The sequence below is a fragment of the Colius striatus genome, chromosome 4 (assembly GCF_028858725.1).
Source record: "Colius striatus isolate bColStr4 chromosome 4, bColStr4.1.hap1, whole genome shotgun sequence".
Taxonomy (NCBI): domain Eukaryota; kingdom Metazoa; phylum Chordata; class Aves; order Coliiformes; family Coliidae; genus Colius; species Colius striatus.
The window spans coordinates 83,942,550-83,970,335 of NC_084762.1; the positions used below are offsets into that span (position 1 = coordinate 83,942,550).

Genomic DNA, 27,786 nt, shown 5'->3' on the forward strand with positions numbered 1-27,786 from the left:
TTTTGAAGTGTATTATCAGAAGAATATGAAGTTTAGCCTTTGTTCTCATTAAGACCTTTAAAAGTAAATCAGTTTGCAGATGTGGCCTTTATTTCAATTATTTTTCTTCTGTTAATCTTTTATTTTTAAATTTTAAAATAATACCTTCTATCAAAAGTAATTTTTAGAAGGTAATTTTAGAAGGAAAGGTGAGACAAAGTAAAGTCCAGTCTTCTCTTACTACAATAGTAAAACCACTAGGCTTCTCTAAAGTTGGTAGCATAGTTCCAAAGGAACTTCTGGTTTCGGATTTAAAAGGTTTTCTGCTTAGATTTCTATATATATAACTATCTACAAGATCTTTATTCAAGCAAGAATACTAGAAAGCATGCAAGGGCATGCAAACTTGTGGAGAGTGTGGGAAGCTACTGAATGCTTGCATAGACTTGTGCTCTCTGTTAAATGAGTGGCTGTAAGCACGTAATTCTGTTTAAAATGGGGCTTCCCTGAAAGAAGCTGTTTAGGGACGACTGAGCCTTACCCCGAAGAATGATTTTTTCCAGTAAATAAGTCAGTTCATGTTAATGTGGCTCTCAGCAAAGAGGTGGAGGAGTAAAGTGAGACACACCTCAAATAGCAACAAATCTGAGCCTCAGTGTTCAGGGAAATAAATTCCTCCTGTGAACTTCAATCCTGTGCCCAAAGATGAAACAAAGTATAGCTGGAAATGAAAAGACCTTAGTAGCTGCATGTTCTAGAGAGGACTATTTTGACATTGCTAATGTAGCTGTTGACTTCTATCGTCCTCTTACCTGCGTGTTGGCTTTTGGCTTTTTGATAAGTTTGTACTTCTGATTATTGTGCAAAATCCCAAAATCTTGAGCCAAGTACCTCAGACACAGTATCAGACAAATAAATGCTCATCAGCCCATTTGATCATATATCTAATTTCAGGTATGTAAATAGTGTTTTTCCCTGTCACAAGCTAATTAATAAATAACATGTCTTTTTTTGTTCCTGGTGTTCTTAGATAAAAATTGGGAAGGACTCAACAGATCTTGAACTGGATGGACTATTGCCAAATACAGAGTATACAGTCACAGTTTATGCTATGTTTGGCGAAGAAGCTAGTGATCCCCTTACAGGACAAGAAACTACACGTATGTAGCATATGCTTCAGTGTCAACAAAACTTCAGAATAGTCTTTGCACATATTACTACAGAAATGATTTTAAAATCTCATTTGAACAGTACATAGGCAAGGTCTGAGCTGTACTTAAGTTTCTCAGTGCGAATACTTAATTTAGAGAGGCTGAGGATGTGGGTTTGTACAAACCAGTTTGTTTTTGGAACGGGATTGTGAACTCTTCTGTGTTGCTGGTAATAGTACTGTGGATATCCCTGTTGATCTTGGTGGAACTTCTGACAGTTTTCTGAGCTTGCTGAAGGTGAATGAAGGTCACCTTGTAGAGCTAAATTGAGACTACTCTGTTTAGCTTTCTGTAGTCAGAGCACCGTGTGAGTCTGCTCAGATGGAGAAGTTCCTCTGGCTCAGAAGTAGTACAGATGGAAAAAAAACAAAGAGAAGATTTCTGTCCAATCCCTGCTGTGTAACATCTGGTAAACGAAGGGTTGAATAGTGCCTGTGCACTCATGATGATGTGTTTTTAATAAGCAGCAAGATTTTTTCCAGCTAAATTCTGTCTTCTCCTAACTGTGCACAGGACTGTATGTCAGTTTTCTAAATAGCCTCAGCATTTTGGAGGCAAAGGAGTTGGAAATCTGCAATTGTGCTGCTGGAATTTTTCTGGGCCTGCAAGTAAGCCAGTGTGAAAGCAGCTTATTAAATAAGTGAGAGAAGTTCAGACATGTGAGTGCTAAGAAAAAGAAGGGCCAGAGCAATTGCTTGTAAGGTCGGTAAGTAATGGTGGAAGAAGCTCTAGAAATGCTGTTTGAGCTAGGTCATCTCTGAGAGGACAATTGTAGACAGACAAGCACTAATAACAAACTACTGCAACTTCAGCATGTTTGTGGACTTCAACTGAGCGTAGGAGAGTCATAGAATGATAAAATCATTTTGGTTGGAAAAGATCTTTAAGATCATGTTGTCCAGCTGCTAACCTAACACTGCCAAGTCCATCGCTAAGCCATGTCCTTCAGCACCACATCTACATGTCTTTTAAATATCTCCAGGAACAGTGATTCCACCTCCTCCCTGGACAGCCTGTGCCAGTGTCTAGCAACCCTCTAAATGAAAAAGGTCTTCCTAATATGCAAACTAAAGCTCCCCTGGAGCAACTTGAGGCCATTTCCTCTTGTGCTATCATTCATTACTTGGGAGAAGAGACCAACACCGACCTCGCTTACAGCTTCCTTTCATGTAGTTGTAGAGAGTGATAAGGTTTCCCCTCAGCCTCCTGTTCTCCAGGATAAACAACCCCAGTTCCCTCAGCTACTCCTCCTCAGACTTGTGCTTCAGACCCTTTCCCATGTCTATCTGACAGAGGTTGTTAATTTTCAGATTGGGCATCATTTAAAATACTCCATGATACCCAAGACATCATACTGGGTATGTGTTTTGCACCTTAAAGAATCATAGAATCATAAGTTGGAAAAGACCTTTAAGACTGAGTCCAATCATTCACCTCACACTGCCAAGCTCATCAGTAAACTATACCGTATCCCTCAGTGCTTAATCTATGTGTCTTGTCAATATCTCCAGGGATGGTGACTCCACCACCTCCCTGGGCATAATCACCTACTTGGTCCTGCTGGTCACGCTATTTTTGATACAGGCCAGGATGCCATTGGCCTTTTTGGCCACCTAGGCACACTGCTGGCTCATGTTCAGCTGACTGCTGATTAACACCCCTAGCTCCTTTTCCACAAGACAACTCTCAAGCAACTCTGCCCCAACTCTGTATAATTTCATAGATTTGTTGTGGCCCAAGTGCAGGACCTGGAACTCGGCCTTGTTAAACCTCGTGCAATTGGCCTTGGCCTATTGATCCAGCCTGTCCGGGTCCCTCTGAAGGGCCTTCTTGTCCTCAAACAGTTCTATGCACCTGCCCATCTTGTTGTCATCTGGAAATTTACTGAAGGTTCATTCAATCCTCTCATCCAGATCACTGATAAAGATGTTAAAGAAAACAGGTCCCAGCACTGAGCCCTGAGGAACACCACTGGTGACTGGCTGCCAGCTGGATTTAACTTCATTCACTATGACTTTCTGCGCCTGGCCATGCAGCCAGTTTTTCACCTATCACAGAGTAGGTCCCTTCAGGCCATGGGCAGCCAGTTTCTCAAGGAGGATGCTGTGGGAGACTATGGTGAAAGCCTTACTGAAGTCCAGGAAGACCACATCCACAGCCTCTCCCTCATCCACTAAGTCATCTTGTCATAGAAGGAGATCAGATTGGTCAAACAGGACTTGCCCTTCATAATGTCATGTTGACTGGGCCTGAACCCTTGGTTGTCCTGTATGTGCCTCAGGCTGGTGCTCAGGATGAGCTGTTCCATAACCTTCCCTGGCACCAAAGTCAGGTTGCAAGGCCTGTAGTTCCCAGGATCCTCCTTCCAACCATTCCTGTATATATGTGTCACATTAGCCATCCTCCAGTCCTCTGGGAGCTCCATCTGGATGTGCTCCAGCACCTCAATGACTTTCTTGTAGTTAGGGACTGAAAAGACCTTAAGACTTAGAAATTCAAATTGTTGGCTTGATGTCCTCTTTTTTTCTCCCTGTCTCTGACTCCTCCTCCTTTGATTCCCCCCCCCACCCTCTTTTGGTCAATATCTGCCCACTATCTGGTTTTCATTTATTGTAAACAGTAGTTTATGCAGTTTATGACCATGCCATTCTGAATTCACTTCATGTCATATGATCTTGGAGGCTGCACAGCTCTAAGCCTGGCTTACACATTGGATGAGAGATCATATGCAGATTCCAGGTACATTGGCACAAGCTGAGGATTCTCGACCTTAGTGTTTGAACGTAGAAGCTAGTAACATATGTTAGTCAGTTCATCATCACTGCTGCTTTCAGACCAGAATAAAAAGACTCAAACTACCTTACAACTTTTGTATATTTTTAGAGTGACTCAATGCAGCCAACTCTGACTAGTCTTTAGCACTGTCGTATGAAAGAAAATTGATTCCAACCTTCACATGCAGCTATTGAAGTAAGCCCTCTGCTAAAAGGCTTTGATTGATCAGGTAGTGGGGCTATCTGGGAGAAGAGAAAGCTCTTGGAGGGCACACCTGTCCCATATGGTCATTGTTCAATGGTAGTGCCTTCCTTTTCCTTTCCTTTTTCTTTCTTTTTCTTTCTTTGTGACTATTTCTGACTTCCAACTAAAGAATAGGCTACCTAGTATTTTCTTCCTGGAGTATATATCTACCTGGAGAGGAATTTACCTCATTTGCTATAGTATTATGTGTACTATCTGATATTCTATATTTAGTAAATAATACTATTCTACACAGTGTATCATCTCAGTTACTGTACTGAAAAGTTTCTCTGTGCCAAACAAACAGAGGAAAGATCAGCAAGCTCCTTCAGGGGTGGGGTTTCTTTTTGGGGCCAGGATTTATCCAAGACTCCCTGTAAATATCACGTAACTCTGGCATCAGAGCTGCCTGTCTGATTGAGAGTAATGTTGTCGGGAGTCTGGTTCCAAAGGGAAAGAGCCAAGACTGTAGCATTTTGTGGTATGGCTTGGATGGTGAAATGAAGTGCATTCCACGACTGACCGAAAGTAGAAAGGAAAGCCAGCACGTGATACTCCCTTTAGTAGATTCAGAGGAATATATTTGAATACCAGAAAGTGTGGCAAACCCATCTAATACAATTTCAATATGTTCCTGTCTTCTACTTCATAGCCAAGTTAACTTGACTGTTTCTAAGCTAGTAAGGTGTTTGTTTGCAGATTCTGAGTGGATATATGACTTGGATAAATATCCACATAGTATGTGGGGTTTTTTACCTTTAGCTTTTTCCCATGTGTGCTTGTGTGAGGCAAACAGCTTCTGAAGTGCTGATATTTATCTGTCCACATGGATTGCTGACGAGTGTGTGTGTAAAGGCAGGATGGACAGGGAAAGATTTCACAATTCAGAGAAGATTAACAGATGTTGGGCTAATACAGAACCTGCTGCTGAGAGTAGCAGACAGCACAAATTGCTTTTTCTGGTGTGACAGAAAAGTGGATGCAATCTGAGACTCTCACTTTCATGACATCATTTTCCTTCAGCTCACGACAGTCAAGGAATGTATAGTATATAAAGATGGCTTTAATCAGGGAATATTTTATTTCTTAGGAAATAACTTCTGTCTGTAATTGAAGGAAATTTTAAGTAGAAGGGAAAATAAAGCATATTTGGATATTTTTTTTGCTAATTATACTTTTTGGACACACCGTTATGTCAGGGACTTTTAGGATTCAGAAAGAAAATACTATTGTCATGAAATATTTTTTTCTGGGATACTCATGCAAAAGAAATTAATGTAGGATAAAGATCTAGTTGAATGAAATTAATTCACAAGTACTGCCACAAATTTATTCTAGGCTAGATCTTGCTACGATATCTGCTATGAACAATAACATAATTTCTTTTTCAGTATTAGTTGAGGTGCTCTTAGCAAGACTGAAAGTTCTGTTTCTGCAAAGAGCTAGGCCATTTAAGCTCTAAGTACTTGCATAGCTCTGTGGATGTAGGTACTTTAATATAAATGTTGATGATGTAAATTTTTTAACAGAAACTGTGCTGTTTATTTTAACAACGTGAAAAATTTCACAGCTAAAGCCTGGAATCACTTTCATGGTTTTATCTCTTTTCTTTTCAAGTGCCTCTAAGTCCACCAGCAAACTTGAAGTTTTCTGACGTTGGACACAATAGTGCTAAGCTAACATGGGACCCTGCTTCCAAAAATGTAAATGGCTATCGCATCATGTATGTTAAAACAGATGGAACAGAAACCAATGAGGTAAATTATTAGCATCTCTCTTCCCTTAACCAATCTCAGACCTCCCCAATCTTCTGTAATTATTATGGGTAACTTCTATAAAGAAAACCTGTCTTGCAAGCTGTAACAGAAGATTTGCTAGAGAACTCTGAAAATTATTGCACGTAAGAGTTTGCTTGTATTTGGTATACATTTGGAGTGGACTGCACGTGTTGGGGACAGTACTCTGAACTTCTTACACACCAGTCATCTGCAGTAAGTGAGTCCTATTATTAGAACTGTCCAGATCCCTTAGAAAATAAGTTGTCATGGGTGACTTAGCCAAAAAGAGTCTTTAATAGGAGTTCTGTGTACTTAACGTTTCTTCTGGTATGTATCTGTCCTTTCAACCCTACAAAATGGTATATTTGTATTAAATCTGGAGAAGCTCTTCAGGAGTCTAGAATAGAGCATACCAGTGCAATATCTTGTGTCTTTTCTTTTTACTAAGTCCCTTAAAATTTAAATTTGAAATCACTTGACCTCTTCCTATGGATTACCCTTAATATAGGTAAAATATCTGTCTGAACTCATCACAGTGATATTTGAACATCTCAGTCTCATGGTGAAATATATTATAGTGTGAGTGAATGTTCACTAGGTTTTTATCTACCTCTTTCTTTGTTCAAAGAGCGAGTGTTTGCTTTGCATTGGTAGCATTTCCCCTGTGGTGCTGAACTAATGTGACACTGAATAGACAGACTGATAAACTGTCAGTTTATACAGCTTTGATTTTTATATCCCTGTCATGTTAACTGCAGCCTGGGTAGACACTAGGTGAAACTGTTGCCTTCTGACAAATCTTAAGCAATGATTATCCCTGAGGACTGGATTCAGTAACCCAAATTGTTCCTTACCCTTCTGGGCTCTTGAACACACAGTACTGATACATTAGCCAGTGAGTTAGGCTTACTAAGGTTGATTTATCCTTTTCTCTATTTTGTCATAAACAGAATTTTGATTTACTCCAAATTGTCTATTTTAATTGATTCTGTCAGCTTTTATGACCCTGAATTTATTTTCATGGTTTTACAGAACTTCTCTACTAGTTTCACAACATTCTCTTTTTGTACTATTGTTATCCAGCAGAATTTCAGGCACTAATAACGTAAAGTGTACAATCACTATGTATTGCAAATTATGCTTTCTCTAGGTGGAAGTTGGTCCGGTTTCAACCCATACTCTAAAAAGTCTGACATCGCTTACAGAGTATACTGTTGCTATTTTCTCCCTATACAATGAAGGACAATCTGAACCACTTACTGGCAGCTTTACCACAAGTAAGTATTGCTGAGCTTCTGAAGGCTTTCCAAGAAGAATTTTTTATATTTTCTTATTTTACTGGAAAGTAAGACCAGTAACAGCAAGTGTTTCTGGCTGTGAATTCAGATACATGGAATGCTTTGTATTATCTTCATTGGAGTTTTTGTCTCCTTTACTCCCTTATTGTGGGGCCAATTGCATTCTTTCTCATAGGAGTAATCTCTTGACATCATGATAAAGCTTGTGTGGGTAAGATTCATTTCTTAAGTCTTTCCAAAATCAGCCAGTTTAAAGCATCTTTTATTGCAAGTATGTGGTAAAGCATTTGTCTTCCCAACTTTATGGAGCACCACTCAATATGTTGGCATTTCTCTCCAGCTGTGTGTGATGAGTCTTGAATCATACATTTAACCAGTGAACTGTTTAAGCAATGGCATACAGAAAAACTGAAACATAAAAAGAATAAAATACAATTTAAAATCTAAGGCTCCTCTCGTAGCTACTTCTGTAGAGGTGTGTAGACAGTTCTCACTGCTTTACAACATAACAACAGGAAGAGAAGGACTTCGAGGGAGGAGAGAGGAAGGAGAATCATATAATAGTAGGGGTTGGAAGGGACCTTTAGAGATCATCTAGTCCAACCCCCCTGCAGAAGCAGTTTCACCTAGATCAGGTCACACAGGAACATGTCCAAGTGGATCTTGAAGACCTCCAAGGAAGGAGACTCCACAACCCCTCTGGGCAGCCTGTGCCAGGGCTCCCTCACCCTCACAGTAAAACAGTTTTTTCTTACATTTGAACTGAACTTTTGTGTTCCACCTTCATCCCATTACCCCTTGTCCTGTTACTAGCTACTATAGAAAAAAAGGATGCCCCAACCTCATGACATCCACCATTTACATACTTATAAATATCAACGAGATCCCCCCTCAGTCTTCTCTTCTCCAGACTAAACAGCCGCAGTTCCCGCAGCCTTTCCTCATAAGGAAGGGGCTTCCTATCCAAAAGTTCCCTGTCCCTTGTGAGCTGAGGAGCCCAGAACTGGACACAGGCCTCACCAGGGCAGACTACAGAGGAAGAAAAACGTCCCTTGACCTGCTGGCCACACTCTTCTTGATGCATCCCAGAATGCCATTGGCCTTCTTGGCCACGAGGGCACATGGCTGGGTCATGGTTAGTTTATTATCAATCAGGACTCCCAGGTCTCTCTCTGCAGAGCTGCTCTTCAGCAGTTCAACCCCCAACCTGTACTGGTTCATGGGGTTGTTCCCTCTCAGATGCAGGACTCTGCACTTGTCCTTGTTGAACCTCATGAGGTTCCTCTCTGCCCAACTCTCAAGCCAGTCGACATCCAGCTGAATGGCAGCACAGCCTTCTGGGGAATCAGCCAGTCCTCCCAGTTTGGTGTCATCAGGGAACTTGCTGAGGGTACACTCTGTCCCCTCATCCAGGTTGTTGATGAAGAGGCTGAACAAGACTCGCCCCTGTGGAACCCCACTGGCCACAGGCCTCCAACTTTACTCTGTGCCATTGATCACCACCCTCTGGGCTCTGTCATTCAGACAGAACATACATGTATGGAACAAGAGGTTGATACTCACACTCAAACTGCAAATGGAAATGCACATGGATTCTCTGGAAGGGGCAAGGATAGGGAATGTGTTTTGAGGTAGAGGAAAATAAAAGAGTATGGTTGACAGAGTTCTGAGAAAAGGAGAGGGACTGAGAGTTACATGGAGCAACAAGGAGTCTTGTCCAGTTGGAGTAGATAAGGAGCATCTATTGTGTATATTTGCCGCCTTCTACTACAAAACTACTTCCCTTAGTACAAATAAGTGTGCAAAGAATGTGAAGTGTCTTTGATATCTACCTCCTCTGTAACAAATGCCAAGTAAAATGGTTTGTGCTTGATGTTGCCATCTATGCAAATCTCAGAGAATAATTTACTCACGCTTTTCTTTTTCATGATACTTTACAGAAAAAGTTCCAGCTCCCCAGCATTTGGAAATTGATGAAGCATCAACAGATAGTTTTAGGGTCAGCTGGAAGCCCACCTCACCAGATATTGCTTTTTATCGGTTGACATGGATTCCTTTGGATGGGGGAGAATCTGAAGAAGTGAGTTGTCTTGACTTTCTGAGGGTGTTAAATGGAAGAGAGAATTCTATTCTGATGACACCTATGCTGCAATTTTTTCCAATTAAATATGACCAATTGACTTACAGAAGAATTTGCCCCATTGCAAAACTCTCTAAACCAAAATCAAACTCAATATTTTAGTTTCTTTTTTGAAAAGGAAGGGAGGAAAGAAGAGATCTTTTATGAATAATCAGTCTAGTCTGTAGTTTGCTAACTGCCATTGCTAACTAGCATTGCTGTTCGATGCTGGTTCAGTTTTGAGATTCATGTTCTTGACTTTGCTGTGAGAATGATGATGACAGCTGAGCCAGACCAGTGATAGCTTCAAGATAAGGCTCACCATTTGTCTGTTGTACTGGTGACAGTAAAACTGCCTGTGAAGCCCTAGCTATGTAATGTTACAAAAGGAAAAGTTTACATATAGTTAATTTGTTAGATTGCTCTATTTTTTTTTATGGTTTTCTCTTTTTTCACCCTCATGCTGTATTATTTCCTCTAGGCCTTTCTGCATTTTCTCCATAGCACCACTGTCATCAGTCTGAATTTCTAAATGTTTTTTAATCCTTTTAGCTTTTCCTGTTTTATTCTCTTTTTCCAAGTAGCAAAAGACAGACACTTTCTCTCCATTTCTCAAATTTTCATCTTTCATAGTTTGTCTCATTTCCTCTTTCCCTTTATTTACTCATTCTTTTGTCTTCTTTCATACTTCTCAGGCTTCACATCTCCAAACTGTTTATCTGGGTACAGAACTCAGTGGGAAAGATGGCATTTCCCATCTGACCCTAGCTTTCTTGTGTCATTTTGTCATTCATTAGGGCAGAAAGCAGTCATTGCTTAGGTTAAAATTAGTTTAGCCTGATTCTTTCACCTAGTGAGAGATAGTCATGCAAGGAAGAAAGAAATTGCAGGAGTGGTTGTGGAAAAGATCACTGGCAGATGAGTGAGTGGTCACAGGCCTTCCCTTAGCATTTTCTCCTGCAGTATATGAACGGATTTGTTTCTGTTTAAGTTCCAGTAAGTAGCTGTCAGTGAACCTCTTTAAGGCATGTGCATTTTCAAGTGAGATTTATAATATCTGCATTCTTTGAGTGTGAGAATAAATGACCAAGAAGTATTTGAACTGTTAAGATTCCACTTGCTCACTGTATTCACTGCAAACTGCTGGAGGCCCTAATATTTTAGTATGTTGAAATATTAAAACTACCCAAGCCCCTTTCTTGTTCTCCTTGCATGACCTCTCTAATGGGGTCAGGCCTAGGGTAGCACAATACCTCCAGGCTGTTGCCTCTTTAAGCTTCTTTCTCAGCTAAGTGATCAGTCATGCAGAGAAAGGACATGCACTCTCTCTCCCAAGACCCAACTTGCCAATTAGCTGAGTGGGGTCAGGGAGTGGTGGTGAGAATGAAACACCTCTCAGCTTACTTCAGGCACACTGCTGATAGGTGAGGAGTTCTTTTGAGGAGTGTTAGCGCTAAAAAGCCAGAATAAGTTTAAGGATGACCTTTTATTTCTAAGTTGCAGTAGGGAATGTGTGCTGTTGTACTTGGGTGCTTGTTACTATTCCTGCTTCTGTTATTTGTCCTCTCTACTTGAAAGTTCAGCACTTTGAGTTCTTTTTTTTGTGGTCTGCTCTGTAGGCTAACTTAGCAGGGAGTGAAGAGTGATGGCAGTGATGCTTTAGAAAGTGTGCCAAAGTAAGGTGTGTGATAGTAACTATGTAAAGATATTTTATAAAGATTTGATACACAACTAGATGCTCTGGAGAACTGGAAGGGAAGGTATTACACCTACTTAGTGTACAGCTCAGCTCACTCACACTTATTTCTGAAATTTTCCCAAGAAAATCTGTGCCAGAGAGTGTACAGCATGGGATGCCTAATTCATTGCTTGATAGTTGTGGAATGTGGAGAAAAAATGAGGGAGCATGGACATCCCAGGGTATAATGCTAGGCCCATTGGGGCAAGGCAACCTGGGCTCTAGTTATATGGATTTGGTGCACAATCAAGACCAGAGTCAGAGCCATGATTAAAGTAGTTGCTGTCACGTAGACAGCAGGCCGGTTTCTGTTCCCTCAAGGTCGGACTGTTCTTGGCTGAAAGAGGTAAACAACTTTGGAGGAAAACAAGATGTGAAAATATTAGGGAGCTTACTTATCACAGAAACCACAAGTAGGATGAACATGAAAATGTAACCTATCAGCTGCTGTTGCTGAGCTAGCTTAAAGCCTGTAGTGTATATGTTAGAGCCTGCTTTCAATAAAGTGAAGATTTCTGCTGTCACTCACATTGAGTAGGACTGGATTTCTTCCCACCCAGCTGAGAATCGGACCCTAGGCTGAGAGGTGGTAAATAGGCTTCAAGCTGGTTAATAGGCTACGAGCTGGTTGTTAGGCCAAGAGCTGGACTTCGCGGCAGTGGAAGGCATGGCCCCAACTCATTTCTTTCTCCTTTTGTTTTTTGTATCTGAGTTCAGAAGGTCTGTGATTGTTGTATGAGTTCTTCCTTCCCAGGACCAACTCAGGAAATATCCCGTGGTAATTAAAAGAATAAAGTGTGATTCCCTGTTTCTGGTAACTGCTGTAATAGGCTTTATGGAGCACATATCTGTTGGTTGATTTTTTCTGTTATAAATCTTACTTTGTTTCTGTGTATACGGTAGCCACCTTTAAAAACTTGCCAGTGTTAACCTGGAGAAAGGTTGTTTTATTGTAGTATCTGTCTGCATAACCTAAAAACTATTCCTGAAACCAATCAGCCTATTTCACAGGAATTAATGCTCAGCCTCCTTTACAGTCCCTTTAGCTCCAACTCCTGCCCATCTGTTGATCCCTTCCAATAAAATAAAACAGAAGAATCTCAGTTGAAACTTTCTTCTTACAATTAACATTGCAAATATGAACCTTCTGCTGTGGTCATAGGTAGCAATAAGGAAAATTACTATTTAAAATATCAAACCATGTAGCATCAGCACAAGTCCCTTAATCTGCAAGTCTACAATAAATGTTCTTTCAAGCTGCACTCAGATATGTGGAACTGTAACTCAGATTATACTTCTGATATAGAAACAACAATTTATAAGACTGTGGAGGTGCTGAATACATTTGTCATAATGGTGCTTGAATGGTGGAAATATGAATGAAAGTTCATCTGCCTTGTGCTGCTTTTATTGGTGAATGCTTTGAATTTTAGTGGTTTTCAAATGGGATGCATCTGGTCAATTTTAGCAATTAATTAGTTGAGGGCAAAAGTTTGACTACACATTAGAATAATCAAACCAGCCCCAAAATAATACATGGATTTTAAATATTCTTAACAGAATCTTTTCCAGTAGTACTCTGTGATACTTTTTATTTTAACTTAGCTAATACATTTTTTAGGTGTAGTAAATTCTCTGAGTGTAGGTTTCACTTATTTTAAAGGAGAATCCATTTTCCTTCTTTCATTTCAGTCAATTCACTTAAATCAGTTCTGCTTTTGAATAATTTTCTTTAATCTTGCCATGTTACTTAGGTTGTTATAAATGGAGACACAGATAGTCATGTCATTGAGGGGTTGTTGCCCGACACAGAATATGAAGTTTCTTTACTGGCAGTTTTTGATGATGAAAGTGAAAGTGAAGCTGTTGCTATTCTCGGAGCTACATGTAAGACAAACTCCTAATTGTAATATATGAGATGTTTAAGTGATTTAGAATTAATGCATGTATCTTATATGTGAAATACAGTCCATCTTTGGGTTGCTGTAATATTGAAGAATGTGATGATTTAGCATTTGGGCTTTGCTGGCTCTTATGTTTGCTTATTTAATATTACATAGTGGATGGCACTGAATGAAAATGATGGTTTGACTCCCCATCTGAGCTGTGGTATTAATAACCTATGAGTCTGTGTAGATACTTTTTCCATCCTACATTTAATATTTAGTCTGTGACCAGACTCCTTATAAGAAGATATATTAGATTTTTGTGAGAGTAAATAAGTGTTTTAAAGTAAATTTGCAGGAATTTCATTTAAGAGGTTTGACATTCACAGTATACCCTTTCCTTTCTTTCTTCCTTATTATATAGTTTATACTCACTAGAGCTGAATTCATTCTTGCCTGAAACAGTGGTCCAAAAACCTTCACAGGCATCCTGTGACATTAACTGGAAGAAACAAAGATAAAACTTGAGAATCATTTACAGTATATTTTATAGATAATAATTGAAACAGTGGCCAGCATCAGGCATATTGCTCTCTCCAGCCTCTTCTTACAGGTTGTGACTTGGTTAAGCAAACAACTATAGTTTTCATGTGTAAATTAAAAAATTACTTTCATTCTTAGTAATTTAATTGCAAGCTTAAACTTGAACCTTCTGTTAAGACAAGAAGCCTGTAGCCATCCAAATGATGCTGGTACTGCCCAGTGTTACTGGATGTACTTTCTTTTTTTGACTTGGATGGAAATGAAGTGTCCTTAAATAGCCCTCAATTCAATTAATCTGACAACCTTAACAAATGGTCAAAGTGGAAGTTATTATGCATAGTTCAACCAGAAGTGTGGGAAACTATTTGCATTCTTATTTAATTGTGTAGTTTATAATTATGTTTTATTTGTAGATCTGAGTGCTAATCCTGCAAATATATGTGCCTGAAGTTAACTAAATGAAGTGTCTCTGAAGTGTCTGAAGTAATTGAGATACTTGTAGGTGGAAGCACATAGTTTCATTGTCATAGTTATAAATAGAAGATAAGTGTTGTGACTTCTGTGTCTTGTTGAATTGTTAATAAGCTGAGTATTATTTTTCAGCTGCAAGGACTACTGCAATACCTACCACGGTGACTACTACCAGTACCACAGTTTCTAAGCCCACTACAGCAGGTAAACAGAATAAGTATCAACAGTTTAAGTGCTGACTGTGGAGAGCTAAAGCCCCTCAAAAGCACACCCAAATCTAGAGGGAGAGAGCTCTGATGTTACCGAGGAGCTGATAACTCCAGTTCCTGATGGTCCATGTGTTCAGCACACTGACATGGCAGTGTGGAGATGTAGACCTCAGGTAAGGGAAATGACCAGTGAAGGGTGCACACTACTGTGCTCTTGCACCACCCTTCTGAGTGTGGCCAGCTTTCTGCATATGCCACGTCTGGATGAGAACCTAACCTATAATACAGTGTAAGGACTCTGAATGATACCAGTTATATTACACAGGAATACAGAGACTGATTTTGAAAATTCATCTGTCTTTTTCTCCTCGTAAAAATGAACTTGGAAACTCTTAGGAATTTTTATTTTTAGTTTTGAGGCTTCTATTTGTTTTCCCTGGAATGGGAATACTAACTTTTGAAGATCGATAGTTCTGGAGTATTTCTCTTCTGTAGCATTCTAGTTGCAGTGGAGGTTTGATTATTCTTATTACTCCATAAACTGAGTAATATAAACAAAGCAGATAGGATAGTATATATTAATGTCAACATAGGGTAACTATTATTTTGATAAATGGTTAAAGTTTTTATGCTATTAAGCCCAAGTATGACTGAACTGTATGGGTTTTCCCCACCATGGATCTGCTGATCCGTTGTGACTTCAGTAGAATTTGCAGCTATCTGATGGTAACTAGTAGAACTTGAAACATAGAGTTGAGAAGATACTAATTAAATAATTTTTGGCTTTAGTTTTACGAACAGGAATCAGAAACCTTGTTGTAGATGAAGAAACAACCTCAAGTCTGAGGGTGATATGGGACATTTCAGATTACAGTGCTCAGCAATTCAGAGTGACCTATGTGACTGTGGAAGGTGACCGTGCTGAGGAAGCGGTAAGAATGGTCTGTATGGGTTTGTTTAATAATTGCTAAGGCATAGTTTCTCCTTATATGACACTTCTATTGCAGTTAGTAACAAATCCATGTTTGGTATGGCTGTGAGACTGAAGTTCTAAGTCTTAATCATGTGGCACCTAATGCACTGCAGATAGCAGCATTCCAATATAAGCTCAAGGCCCAGTCACACATATGTGCTCTTTTTCCTGTATTTTTAAAATTTTATTTCTTTTTTTTGTTTTGGTTTGTGAGTTTTTTGTTTGCTTTTTGGCTTTTTTCCTCCTAGGCCTTTTTCTGTCCTGAGAATTGTTATAAATTGTTTCCATTGTTTGTACAGGACAATCTTAAGTAATTTTTGTTTTTCTTGGGCAAATTTGCCTCCTTCCCTAAAAGAACAGCACTTTTTAATCTAAATGCCTAATAATATGATGTTCAAAATTAAAATCGTCTTACACAAAAAAGTCCTTAATGATCAATGTTTTTGAAAATATTTGAAAGAATGAAGAGTGCTACTGGGAATCATAGAATGGTAGGGGTTGGAAGGGACCTTTAGAGATCATCTAGTCCAACCCACCTGCAGAAGCAGGTTCATCTAGATCAGGTTGCATAGGAACATGTCCAGGCAGATCTTGAAGACCTCCAAGAAATGAGGCTCCACAACCCCTCTGGGCAGCCTGTGCCACTGCTCTGTAACTCTCACAGTGAAATAGTTTTTTCTTACGTTCAAGTGGAACTTTTTGTGTTCCAGCTTCATCCCATTACCCCTTGTCCTGTTACTAGCTACTACAGAAAAAAGGGATGCCCCAACCTCATGACATCCACCATTTGCATACTTGTAAATGTCAATGAGATCCCCCCTCAGTCTTCTCTTCTCCAGACTAAACAGCCCCAGTTCCTGCAGCCTTTCCTCATATGAGAGATGTTCCAGTCCCCTGATCATCTTGGTGGCCCTTCACTGGACTCTCTCTAGAAGTTCCCTGTCCCTCTCGAGCTAATGAACCCAGAACCGGACACAGGACTCCAGATGAGGCCTCACCAGGGCAGAGTAGAGAGGGAGCAGAACCTCCCTTGACCTGCTGGCCACACTCTTCTTGATGCATCCCAGGATGCCATTGGCCTTCTTGGCCACGAGGGCACATGGCTGATCTTTTGTACATGGAGCAAATGATAAACAAGAAGCCCTAGCTATATTATTTTAAGATTTCAGTAATTTTGAGATAATTTCAGAATTCTGGAAGGCCAAATGCATTTTGGCTTTTTCCTTTTTGTTTTTTTCTTTTTGTCTTTTTCCTTTTTCCCCCCTTTTTTAAATTTTGAGATTGCCCTATGTAGTTGATATATTTAAGATATTTAGTTGTATAGTTTGAGGTATTTTCTTAGTAAGTACCTCAGAATGCAAAAATATTCCCTGTAACATTCTCCTTCTGGGTCTGTCATGTGACTCTTGTTCATAGAACACTTAGATCAAAAATATGGGATAATCTTTTTGCTGTCCAGCAGCTGACGTTTTAAGCCCTGTTATCAGATTACATAAATTAAAAATATTAAAAGGGATATTAAAAGGGAATACCTTTATTTTTATAGAAGAATATGAATCAATCTTTTCTCATTTTGATTTCATTCATCTTTTATGAGACTTGGGTAGAAAATTAGTTTTTAGCCATCTCTTGCAACTATAATCTGAAAATGAGCTTTCAATGTAGTGGTTTCTTTATGGTCTGGAAAATGTGCTTTATGAACTAACCTCGACTGTTTGACAGTATGGTATGTAATACAGTGTCAAACTTGCACTGCATAATGGCACAAATAATTCTGTTCTTCTGACATTAACCCAAAGATTCTGAAATTCAGAACCTGGATTTACTGCTTCAGCTCTGAGAATTCAGCTGGATGATGTAAATGTAGTTCTGTTTTAGCATTCAACAACTATTATTTTAAAAGGAAAGTAAAACTGTATGAAAGGCATTAAAATTTTGGCTATCATGAGGATATTAGAGTTGACTCAAATGTTCATGGAAGAAAATTATAAGATTGTAAGATTTAGTAGATAACATTGATTCTACAAATTATTTGATATTAAGTACACTCTCAAGCCTTATTGTCTTTGGTCACAATTCAGTAAACAGATGAACCACATGGTTCATCTTTGAAATTAATCACGTGCGAATATACTTTAATAAGGAAGAAGTGACAGAAGATTATACTTAAAATAAAGAACATTTTAAACAGAAGGAATGGGTATTATCATGTGACTTCAAGCACCTGAGAGGTGCAACACAGATGTCAATAAAACAATGCAGACATTCAATTTTTAGGGGTGTGTTTATCTGTATAAATATGTTTCTTAGAACCCAAAAGTTTTGTGGAACCTGGGCTTAAGTGTACTCTAGCATGACAATTCTGTGATGGATGCTTAAGGTTTTTTTGGCTCTGATTTCTGTGATATAAATGGCAGTTATTCCTCTCCATAAAAATATAAATGAATTTTTTAATCCTTGATGCAATTGGCTGAAAATCAAGGATTAAAAAATGTAATAGAACATTTTTCACTATAGATCTTGGAACTGCTGTACATACTGGAAGGGTCACTTTTTTTCCTTAAAGCCAAGAATATTTCTCTCTGCTGACTGTTGTTCTGTACAAGATCCTGATGTTCACATTCCTGATGTCCCCCTAAAAAATGAAAAAAACATTGGTGTTTCTTTTTTCAGAAACTTGGGATTTATGTTTTGAGTATAAGTATGAAAAGTTTTACATGGGAATATTTAAGGAATATGTATTTAGATGGCTTTATCTTGTTTTGATCAATGAATGAAGTTCTTTCTTGGCAAGCCTCAATACCTGTGTGTACTAAGTTAATTTCTATCTGTGTATCACTTGCCAAAATTAGGAGTAGTGCAAATGCACCTTGGAGCATTAAAACTGATGAATGTACACTTTAGCCATCATCACATGCAGTCTTGTTTGAAACAACACAACACTTTCAGGGTCAATTTCTACTTATTCTTCTTGAGTTTTAGAGGACTTATAGGTATCTCAACTTTTTGCCAAATATTTCTGGTTGCTGGTGGTTCAGGTGATGGATTCACACAATGGGCATGGGCCAGAGAAGGTCCAAAATATGAGATTGCACCTTGGGTTTCACCATGTCCATTCCACGTGCTAAGTGACTCCCCTTCATGCTTTGGAGCTGCTCTGATACTGAAATTTTACTGACAAGTTCAAAGACTGTAAGGCTTTCCTTAGGCACCTCTGCCACCATTACTGTCATAATACTTTTTGATTTTCTAACTAAAATAATCTATTGATTGGATTAATTAATTTGATAAAAATCTGTTGAAGAGTTTCAGAAATAGCTGCTTATGGGGAAAACTTGTCCCATACTACAAGAAAGAGTACTTAGTTCATCAGATTGAAACATTTGCTGTTGCACACCAAAAACTGGGCAGAGATATCTACAACTGCTTCTCTGCTTCTACCAGGTTTGCCTGGTTGGACTTCTGATACAGATGTTTCATGCTTCTTGGCAGTTAGAGGTCCTCTGCTATGTGTGGGATATAGTCCGGCTTCCTCTCCTAAATAGCTACCTTCATTTCCTTGTCCCTAGACTAGATGCAGATGGGACAAACATGTTTTTGTCTTACTTGCTCATTTCATGTTTCCCGATCTCCTAAATTAATTTTCCATGCTCTCAAGAATGGAGAGTTTTCTGTCTCCAAAGAGCATAATAACCAGACTGTACTGATGGTTATGGCTTTGGACAATCATATTCATGTCAAGTGCAAATGCAGTAAAATGATTTATTTTGTCTGTACAGTAAAATTTTTCAAGTGCTAGCAATCCATAGGTGCATTGTTATGGAGCTGTAGTGGCTTTTGGATTTAATATAAAAACATGTTTTCCTCTAGGCGCTTTCTCCTTTTTATTTTTCTCAGGTATAACCAGTAGATGCATTAAAAGAGTGGATAATTTAAGTATTTCACTTTACCATAGAGCATCAGAAATATTTTAAAATGCAAGCTATACAGCAATAGTAGCTATGCAACCTGATCTAGGTGAAACTGCTTCTGCAGGGGGGTTGGACTAGGTGATCTCTAAAGGTCCGTTCCAACCCTACCATTCTACGATTCTGTGTATGATATAAAAAGGCTTGTTCCTAAGTAAGCTTGATTGTTACTGGTTTTCTGACCACGCAGGTAATGGTGCCTGGGAGACAAAACAGTCTTCTGCTTCAACCTCTGCTCTCCGATACAGAATACAAAGTTACCATCACTCCCATCTATTCTGATGGGGAAGGAGTCAGTGTCTCGGCTCCTGGCAAAACTCGTAAGTACAAACTCCCTACTTGTCTTTATGTTATATATTTTAGTATAAATATGGGCTTATTTTATTAGTATAAATGTGAACTTAAATTACTTGAGCTTTACATTAATCTCAGTTCATTGATTTATAAACAAGGGTTTGCTTCTAATTGACAAATTTTATTCAAATACTGTGAGTTTGCAGAAACATGTTGAGTAATAAAGCTGGTAAGTCCTTGATGGATACCCCACCAAGGGAAAGCCAACTAATGCAGAAAATAAAGTAAACATTGCCTGCTGGGATAGTATCAAACCAGGCATTGTACTGTTAGATGTTCTTTTGTGTGAAGTCATTACCTCCTAAAGGTCATTAAAGATATTGCTGAATTTTTTATGAAAGTGGTTGCATTATCTCTAGAGCTCTGACCAAATACCAAAGGATTATTCAGCTGTAGCTTAAGTTCCCTCTCTACTGTATATTGGTAAAAAATTATCTCATTGTGCACTGCTAGTCTTGATAGTATAATTTTATTGAATTATTCTCTTTATTTACATAATTTCTGTCTAAATGGAAGTGTTATTCATGCTTGCACTTAAATCACATGTAAATCATTCTTTTGATTCCATTTGAAAGCATGAAGTGTTCACAAGAGCATGAATTATACGTTAAAAACTTCAGTGCACATGGATTGAAAGAAACTAGATAAATAAAAGATAATTATCTCTGAACTGTGTTTTGTTCATAAATGTAGGGACAAAGTTGTGAATTAATTTGAAAATTCATTGTTTGTTGAAAAAAAGTTTGTATTTATAACTTGGTATCACTTTGTTAAATATCTCAACATGAGTCCACTGTTGTAACATTGAAGACGGATTTGATTAAAACCTTTTCATCCTGGTAATTTTACCTGTAAATCTAAAAGTACTGGGTATTGCACTGTTTTCATGTGCATATCTTGAGTTTTATGCATGTGCTTGGATGAGATAAACCTGTAAAACCTCATTTTGGTTTCCTTTTAGTACCTCTGTCTGCTCCTAGAAATTTACGTGTGTCAGATGAATGGTACAATAGGTTACGTATCAGTTGGAATGCCCCTCCATCACCAACAATGGGTTACAGAATTGTCTACAAACCTATCAACAGTGAGTTTTTAAACTGATTTTTTTGTTTTGTTATTTGGTTTTGACTGTACAATGTTTTGATATAATATTTTACTGAACTTCACATTTAAATCTTAACAGTTGCAGTTAAGCCTTGACAATACTATCAAGTGTCTCAGGTTTTGAATGAAAGTTTCATAGTCACAAATTGATGCAGTTTGGAAAAGATCTCTGGAGATAATCTGATCCAACTCCCTGATCAAAACAGGGCCGGCTTGGAACAAGTTTCACTGGACCTCATCCAGTCGAATTTGTGCTATTTCCAAGGATGAAGATTTCAAAACCTCCTTAATCATCTGTTTCAGTTTTGACTACCCTCACTGTACAATTGCCTTTTCTAATATCTAAGCAAAATTTTCTATATTGCAAATTTTGTCTGTTTTCTCTTACCAGCTTCCCATTTTCCTCAGAAGACGTTCTGTCTCTGTCATCTCTATCCCTCCCATAAGGATGGGTGAGGGCAGCAGAAAGATTCCCCCTTAGACTTCTAATCTTAAGACAGGTCAAACCCAACTCTTTCAGTCTGTTCTTTATATCATTTTATCATGAATCTATTTATTTCAGAGATTACCTTTTCTTTTTTCCTGCCCCTCTCTTCTGTGTTTTTATCCTTCAACTTCCTTCCCCTAACAATACAACAAATTTTTAGTTTCCTTGACTTTTACTACCACTCTGCACCTCCCAAATATTTGACATGTTATTTGTTGACCATTTTGTCCATGCTGCACTCTTTTGCTCACCTGCATATTACAACTAGAGAAGGCACCTAAGCTCCTTCCAATTTCTTTGGAGGAACACAGTCCTCTAATGAGAGTGAAACACAAACGTGAGACCATTAAGGGATTAAAATACTATCCAAAGACAATATTGTTGCTTGGTTTCTGAATTTTATCCAGAATATCTTAAGAGCTGATGAAGAAGCTGTTTGCAGTTCTGATTTGGGGAGGTTTTATTGTTTTCTATTTTCATTATAATTTTTGCACCGTGTTAAATGATGCTGTTGTATGAGAAGCCCTTAACGGCTGTATTGCTGGCTGGCATCCGCTGTCTCCCCTGTTGGTCCTGGCACACCATCAAACTGTGGAGATCTTTGGCTGCCTATTTAGGGCACTAGTAAGTCTCTGAAGCAGAACAAAAGAGTCTTAACAGATGCCAGTGTCAAGCCCTACCCTAATGAATCCCACTGCTGAATTTCCCAAGTGTGGCATCTGTCCATGCAGGGACTCAGCAAAGTGTCTTTCTTTTGTGTATATGTTTAAAAAAGGCAAAAGAATCGTAGTAGAAGTTTAACGAGCACATGTAATTTCAGATGTGTCTTGAGAGTTGTTTCAACTACTTGCCATTCAATAAATGGTCAAATGATTTTTTTTAATGTATTTCATTTTTTACAGTTCCTGGTCCTGCATTGGAGACCTTTGTGGGAGATGATATTAATACCATTCTTATTCTAAATCTCTTCAGTGGGACGGAGTACAGTGTTAAAGTATTTGCTTCATACTCAACAGGCTTCAGTGATGCTCTAACAGGCGTAGCCAAAACCTGTAAGAATGATTTCATGCTGTTCACATCTCAACAGGCTTTTTTTTTGCTATGACTATGGCTTTGTGCAGCTCTCTTGAGTAAATTTTCATGTGGGAGACTTTCTCAGTTGTGTGCATTTTTTTTTCCTGAAATGAAAGTCTATTTTTAGCCATGGTTTTAAAATAATCTGCTGGACATAAGCAAATATTATTATTTGTCAGCCAAACATATTTGTCTAGTAGTAGATATAAATCTTCTTAATGGAATATTTGTTTTACTTTTTTTTTACCAAGTTCCATATATATAATATGATTTAGTCTTTATATATCTAAAGCGGAATTTTAAATTCTGTTTTTGACAGAAATATTGCTGTTATAATGATATTTTTATAATTAGTTGTAGTAACTGAATTTTTAGCAGTGTTAATATTTATTCTTAACTAAATTAACTTAAGTTCTAAACTTGTGGTCTAAAGATTCACCTTTTTTTTTACTTTCCTGTTTTGTCCTCTTTTACTTCTTTTAAGCAACTTTTGCAATGATTTGTTGAAAATGAATTGGCACAAGTGTTTCATTCCAATTGTAATTTTTTCTTGTACTTTTTAATAGAAGTGTAACTCTAATTTTTTTGGTGTTTTATTTTCAGTGTACCTGGGTGTGACAAATCTGAATTCCTATCAAGTCCGCATGACTAGTCTCTGTGCTCAGTGGCAGCTTCACAGACATGCTACTGCATACAGGGTAGTTATAGAATCTCTTGTGGGTAAGTTACTAAATCATTCCATTTATCCTAACCCTGAGAATTTAATTGTTGAAGTTAAGAAATTTTACACAATCTGGACCTGTAGATTAGCTCCTGAAATGCTGGAAACTATGGACAGAAGAGAGCTATGTACACATTGAAGTCTTCAGAAGAAGATGTATCATTCCTGTCCTTTTATGTCAAACAGATATTAATAACTTGTCCTTTTTGTGGGAAGGAGTTTTATCTGTCAGAAGAAAATAGGTGATTAGCTGAGTTTTTCATCAATGTGATGAACAGAAAAAGATGGATAAAGGATGAGATGTATACATCTGAGATTGTAAATAAACCATCAGTGATAGCTCTGTAGGCTGGACATGAGAGAAGGACAGAAAGGTAGGGAAAGCTCTCATTGATTCTATGCCATGCTCAGAGTCAGAAGTGTCCAGTTTTGTCTGTTCTGATTCCATTGATTAATAAAACTTGTTAATTGTAGCTTCTGTTAATGTTACGCATCTGGATAAATGTGAGATACTTTTGTATGGCAACACATGACATCTTGATGCTTTTAGCACTGACTGTGTAGAAGATGAGTTACAGCCTCTTCTGCCTCATTAATTCTCAGGTGTAGCCAGGGGAGGTTATGGAGAGGTCACTATTTGTGCAGACCAGCTCTCTTATCCCCAGTAGACATCAGTGATCTTTTGAACAGTGACAATTGAAAAGCTTGGATAACCTCAAGGAAGTTCAGTTAATAACATTTAATGGTGTCTATCAAAGGTATCATGAAAATTAATACCAATTTGATTGCAAAAAGATAATACCCTTTCTGTGGAATGGCAAATGGATAGCGACATGGTTTATTTGAAGGCCTGGAATACAGATAAGCTGTTCAGAAAGCAGAGATCTTGGCTGGCACGAGACCACACAGATTTCCTTCTCATCTGTGAGCTAGCAAACATTCTGCTTTCATTATATAGCACTGCCAGAATTGTTTTAACTGAGCCAAAAGAGGCTAGATGTGAGCAGAATGAGCTAAATTGTGAGTAATTGCTTATTATTGTCATCTATCATGAAGAGTTTTGATTGTCAGGTTTCATGTATGTCTCATTCAGGCAGTTATCAATTATTTTTATACTAAAGGTACACTATCAGTTGTATTTTTCTTGATGGTGGATGACTTAGGCATTTTTTTTTTTTGCATATACTTAGTGAAATGTGAGATCATGTGTTTGTATTTATCTTCTCGATGCTACAGATAAAGAATTGTGCTGAAGGTTTTCTTATTATTATTAAAATATGCCTTATACTATTTCCAGAATCTGGGCTTTATCAATTGTCAACATGTTTTCCAATTCAGAATCTAGCAGAATTAATTTCAGAACCCCATAAATACTCTTACTCAACCAACATTTAAATGGTTACTAGTGGAAGTTGGAATAAAATATCTAGTTCATTTTGACTTGCAACTGCTAAGCACATTACAGACTCTGAGAACCAGAGGCATAGACAAAGGGTGCTATAGAATTACATAGTGCAACAATTCTTCATTAGACCATGATAATTTAGGACCAAATCCAAAGCCCATTGATGACAGTGTTAGTGATTTTTATTAACTTCATTGCATGGAGTGAAATTAATCTTTTTTTTTCCTGCAGATGTCTGACATATTCCTCAGCTCCTACTTAACATTAAGGAATGTCCAGAAATAAGACAGCATGTAGTTTTATTAATTTATATCAACCACTTGCCCCTCATCTGCTGTCTTACCCTCTTCTTATTTCAGACCTAAATTACATTATTCAATATAACAGCAAAGAAATGTTTTAATTGTTCCTTTTGTAATTCCAGATGGGAAAAAGCAAGAAGTAAATCTTGGTGGAGGGACATCTAGACATTGTTTCTTTGAGCTAATGCCTGGAACTGAGTATAAAATCAGTGTTCATGCAGAGCTTCAGGAAATAGAGGGCCCTGCTGTAAGCATCATGGAGACAACATGTGAGTAAAACAGATTAGAGTTCAGCCAGCAGTGATGATGCTTGATTGCTTCTCATGCTTTGCCCTTTGCTGACAATTGGGCTATTCCTTCACAGTTGACTTTAGCTGTGCTTTTAATTTTTTCAGTTACACTGTGACTCTTCCACAGAAGTGCAGGATTCTTACCACCACTGCTGTGTGTTACTTGTGAAGACATGTTCATCAGCTGTATAGGACTTGAGGATGAAGTAGGGAGGATGGTTTAATTTTCATCATAAAACATCTAACTAGGAGATAATCTGAAAATCTGTGGCTTTGGGGGGAAAAATCAGATTCAGAAAAATGAAGCAAATAGAGAAGGTTTTGTATCCTTCAGCTCTTGATATTTAGTAAGATTTCACCGATATCTGGGTAATTTGCCGTTAAATATGACCTTGATACCCAGTCTACTAATGTGTTTTAATAAGCAAACCAACCTTCTTCTTATGATTTTAAATAACACAAGACAAGGAGAAAATCCCTCACAACTCTTCTTGAAGGCAAAATCTTGCTTTCATGAGTTCAGAATCCTGCAAAAGAAAATTCAGAATGAAGAGAGTGAATATCTTAATATCACCTTTCTTTCCTAGCGTCCAATTTCAAAATCTATTATACCTTTCTTATACTATATTACTATATACCACAATGCTGTTACCCTTCTCTCAGGGTACATAATGTTTAGAATTTTCCTCAAGTTTTACTCTCACACTTGTGGTTTCACATGGGAAAAACTTGCACAGCGTCATGACTCCACTTCTCAGTTGTCCAGGGCTCATTCTCAGAGCAGTGAGGAACAAGCCAAGTTTCTCCTCCTTTTTGGAGGAATGCATTTTGTGTGCTTTGCAGTTCAGGGAGTTAGATATAAGGAAGAACACACCTTGGTCTACATGTCCATTTGGGACAGATGGTTTGTGATGCAGATAAGTTACTAGATTGCTTCAAAAGAAAACAGTTTTCAGGGTGACCTGTACCACTCTGGTACTTGGAGAGCAGCCTTTCAAATCACTGTACTGTAACTGTGACACTCTTTTAAATGGATCTGGTCCTGGTTTGTCTGTGGTCATGGAGGTCCTGGGCACTGGTTTCTTACAGGTGTTTCAATCTTGGACCTTTCTCTTGTTGAACCAATGAGAAAACCCACTTCATTTGCAGTGAGTGTCAACTTGGATGTAGCTGTGATGCTTGTAATGAATCTTGTTTGCGCTATCTTCCCAAATACAGATGCCTTTTCTGAAGTTGTCATATAAATGTCACTCTCAGTTGTCTATAAATGGAACTTATATACTATGGCAAATAACAAGTATAGTTTTATTTGAAGGAATGATATTCTGTCACCCGTGGCTTCATAAGAATGCTAATTGCATTGACAGAAATTCAAAAAACCACCCTTCAGTGAAAGCAGAAGCTTTTCTTCAGATACAGTCATAGAAGTCAACTGATGTGCATGTTATCTCTGGACTGTATTGAAAGGCACTACATAGAACACTTTCATTCAACAAAGCTGACAATCAGTGCTCATGTATTCAGCTGGGTTCCTGGGAGACTGTCATTCCAAAGCTTATTTTCAGGAGGAGGATGAGACAGTTTCCAGAAAGTCTATGTAGTAACCTTAGGAAAAGTTGCTGCAGGTAACAAAGCCACAGTCCAATGGAATTGTGGTCCTAACTATGTTTCTATCTGGAAACTTAACAAGGTCTTCCACCAAACTCAGGAAAATCTTGATCAGGATAGGCAATGATCTGCTCTGAATGCAGGCACTGCCTTGCTCTTGCACTTTGTATTTTGGGCTACAGGACTAATATCTTCCTTCCAGGCTGAGTAGAGGCCTGCTTTCTGTGACTAAGGACTGGTTGTGGCCAGAAGAGAAATGAGATGAGCAGAAAATGCTGTGTTTAATATAGAGAAATTATATTGAGCTTTTAAGCATTCGAAACAATTCTTTGCTTTCATTTTCCAGTACCATTTCCAACTCAACCACCAACAACACCTTCAACACCACCTCCACCACCTACAATCCCTCCTGCGAAAGAGGGTGAGTACAGCATGTATGGGTTTGCAATAACTTCAAGGTGTTGATGCAATGTTATTCTGCTTCTGACTCTTATTTTAGACCTGTGGAGATCAGATTTCAAAAAGTATTTGCCACAGCAACACTGCTAAGGCAGCTGGCTTAAGTTTAATGAGCCAAAAATCTGACATCATTATTGTATTGTGGAAATGTGCAGAAAGGAGAGTTAATACGTGTAAGATTTTCTTTTTCTAGAACTCTTAATTCATACATATTTTGCAGCTGAAGCAGATATCTTAAGGTAATTGACCTTGTAAAGCAACAGGATTTTTAAAAATAAGTCTGCTTTAGGTAATGAGCAAAATTTTGGCCATGTTCAGTCTCATTTCTCTTCCAATATGGACTTCCTTCTACTTAGCATCAGAACATGCAGTGTTCTGTACAGAGCATTATAAATATTTTTGTGAGGGGCACATTATTGGTGGAGAGTGAGAGTCAAATCCATCAGTTTGAAGTCAGTAGACTAAAGTGATGTATAGTAATTCAGAATTTAATCTCTAAGTATATTTAAAAAAATCCTTGTTTTAGAACTACATAATAGGAGATGTTGGGTTTTTTTTTTAACCCCAGGGATTAACAGAAAATGAGACAGGTACATATCTTCATGCCTCATTCTCTGAATTAGATAAACCTTTTTCTTTAAGATTGAATATGTTGAAAAACATAGCTTTACTTTGATACTATTTGATTCTGACCCCAAGCAATAGTCTTGGATTCTGTAGAGCATTCAAGGTTCTCAACTCCCATGAAAGAGTGCGCAACTTCTGTGAGTAGGTGTACAGCTCCGCAGGCC

At 38.2% G+C, this 27,786-nt stretch overlaps 1 protein-coding gene across 1 annotated transcript in view; it reads left to right on the top strand.

Moving 5' to 3' along the window:
* Nucleotides 1-27,786, top strand: part of COL14A1 (collagen type XIV alpha 1 chain) — a 122,425-nt gene that overhangs the window by 45,948 nt on the left and 48,691 nt on the right. The window contains exons 13-25 of the mRNA XM_061995897.1: nt 1,010-1,139; nt 5,826-5,965; nt 7,137-7,263; nt 9,225-9,364; nt 12,896-13,028; nt 14,174-14,245; nt 15,040-15,182; nt 19,382-19,511; nt 20,507-20,629; nt 22,039-22,188; nt 22,814-22,930; nt 24,761-24,907; nt 26,883-26,957. Coding sequence (XP_061851881.1) covers nt 1,010-1,139; nt 5,826-5,965; nt 7,137-7,263; nt 9,225-9,364; nt 12,896-13,028; nt 14,174-14,245; nt 15,040-15,182; nt 19,382-19,511; nt 20,507-20,629; nt 22,039-22,188; nt 22,814-22,930; nt 24,761-24,907; nt 26,883-26,957 — 1,627 coding nt within the window. The remainder of the gene's footprint in view (nt 1-1,009; nt 1,140-5,825; nt 5,966-7,136; nt 7,264-9,224; nt 9,365-12,895; nt 13,029-14,173; nt 14,246-15,039; nt 15,183-19,381; nt 19,512-20,506; nt 20,630-22,038; nt 22,189-22,813; nt 22,931-24,760; nt 24,908-26,882; nt 26,958-27,786) is intronic.